The sequence below is a fragment of the Coenobita brevimanus genome, chromosome 47 (assembly GCF_032717465.1).
Source record: "Coenobita brevimanus isolate Jiangsu-jjx chromosome 47, ASM3271746v2, whole genome shotgun sequence".
Taxonomy (NCBI): Eukaryota; Metazoa; Arthropoda; class Malacostraca; order Decapoda; family Coenobitidae; genus Coenobita; species Coenobita brevimanus.
Window position 1 is genome coordinate 9,130,101 of NC_137000.1, and position 1,530 is coordinate 9,131,630.

The 1,530-nt window shown below is 40.5% G+C and overlaps 1 protein-coding gene across 1 annotated transcript in view; it reads right to left on the reverse strand.

The window, feature by feature from the left end:
* Positions 1 to 1,000: 1,000 nt before the first annotated feature.
* LOC145399015 (vesicular glutamate transporter 1-like) overlaps positions 1,001 to 1,530 on the reverse strand; it is a 111,531-nt gene continuing 111,001 nt past the window's right edge. Inside the window, 1 exon segment of the mRNA XM_080271744.1 lies at positions 1,001 to 1,122. Within this exon segment, the coding sequence (XP_080127870.1) occupies positions 1,001 to 1,122 (122 nt within the window).

Genomic DNA, 1,530 nt, shown 5'->3' on the forward strand with positions numbered 1-1,530 from the left:
TATTAATATTACAATTATTATTATTATTACTATTATTTCTTCAATTCATACGTAATTTTTCACCTATACAGTACATTACAATTTCCTTTGCTACTGAACAGAGAATATATTGTGGTTTAACTCCAACTACTCGGATAGTTGTAGTAGTAGTAGTAGTAGTGGAAGTAACTGCCAAAGTGGTGGAATAAGCACAGATGGTCGTAGTGGTGGTGACAGTAGTGGTAGTAGCAGTAGTTGTAATAGTAGTAGTTGCGGAAGAAGTGGTAGTAGTAGTAGTAGCAGTAGTAGTAGTGGTAGTAGCGGTGGTGGTGGTAGTCGATGTAGGGTACCAGGATAGTAACAAGGGTAACCGTCGATGGTACAGTGATAGTAATGGTAGCAATAGTGATGGCAGTAGTGGTAGTAGTAACACATGTGACAGCAGTGAGGTCGTGATGGGAGTGGTAGTAGTAGTGGTTGTAGAAATAGTTATAGAAGTACCCGGCACAGCAGTAGTAGTAGTAGAAGTGGTAGTAGTAGTAGAAGTGGTAGTAGCAGTAGTAGTAGTAGTAGTAGTGGTAGTGGTAATAGCAATAGATGGTTTAGTGAAAGTTAGAACTGGTGAAGAATTTGGGATAGTAGTAGTATTGATAGTAGCTGTAGTAGTAGCAGCAATTGTCACAGTGATGGTAATAGTCGTACATGTCTTTTCCATTGCAGTGGTAGTCATAGTAGTAGTTATGGTTGTGGTGCTAGTTACACCGATAGTAGTAGCGGTAGTAGTAGTGATGGCTGTAGTAGTAGTAGTAGTAGCAGTGGTAGTAGTAGTAGTAGTAGTAGCAGTGGTAGTAGTAGTAGTAGTAGTAGTAGTAGTAGTAGTAGCAGCAGACTTAGCAACAAAGACAGCTACAGAAGTCTTTGCCATAGTAGCAGTAGTTCTGATAGTAGTATTTGTAGTAACAGAAAAAGCTACAGACGAATTTTCCATAGTAGTAGCACTGGTAGCATGACTGATATGGTACTAGTAATTGGTGGGGGGGTACTGAGGGGGCTGCTGGGGGGCGGCGAAGGGGTTGGAGGGGGGAGGGGGGGCGGTCGCGAAGGGGTTGTGCGGGTTGGGGGTGGCGTAGTTTGACCCGCCTCCTCCGCCCACGACCTGCAAAATATAAATAAAAATCAGAAATAGGCGTGAAATTGGGTTTGACGGGAATTGGCACATAAATGGACATGGAATTGGAGCTGATGGTATCTAAAATCATAATTGGATATGAAATTGGGACAAACTAATATAATTTTAAAACCAAAACTCGACATGAAATTGGGTCTGATGGCGATATGCATAAAAAAAAAAAAAAAAAACATATGGACGTGAAATTGGATGGTAACATCAATACAAAATCATAAACTGACATGAAATTGGGACTGAAAATAGGAAAGCCACAAATATATCTGGGTAAAAGACTGGGTTGGTAGGTAAAATGGCCTTAGGTTCCTTCTTTCTTGAATTAAAAAAAAAAAAGTGACATCTAGGGCAGGTAACTAGAGTAGCCT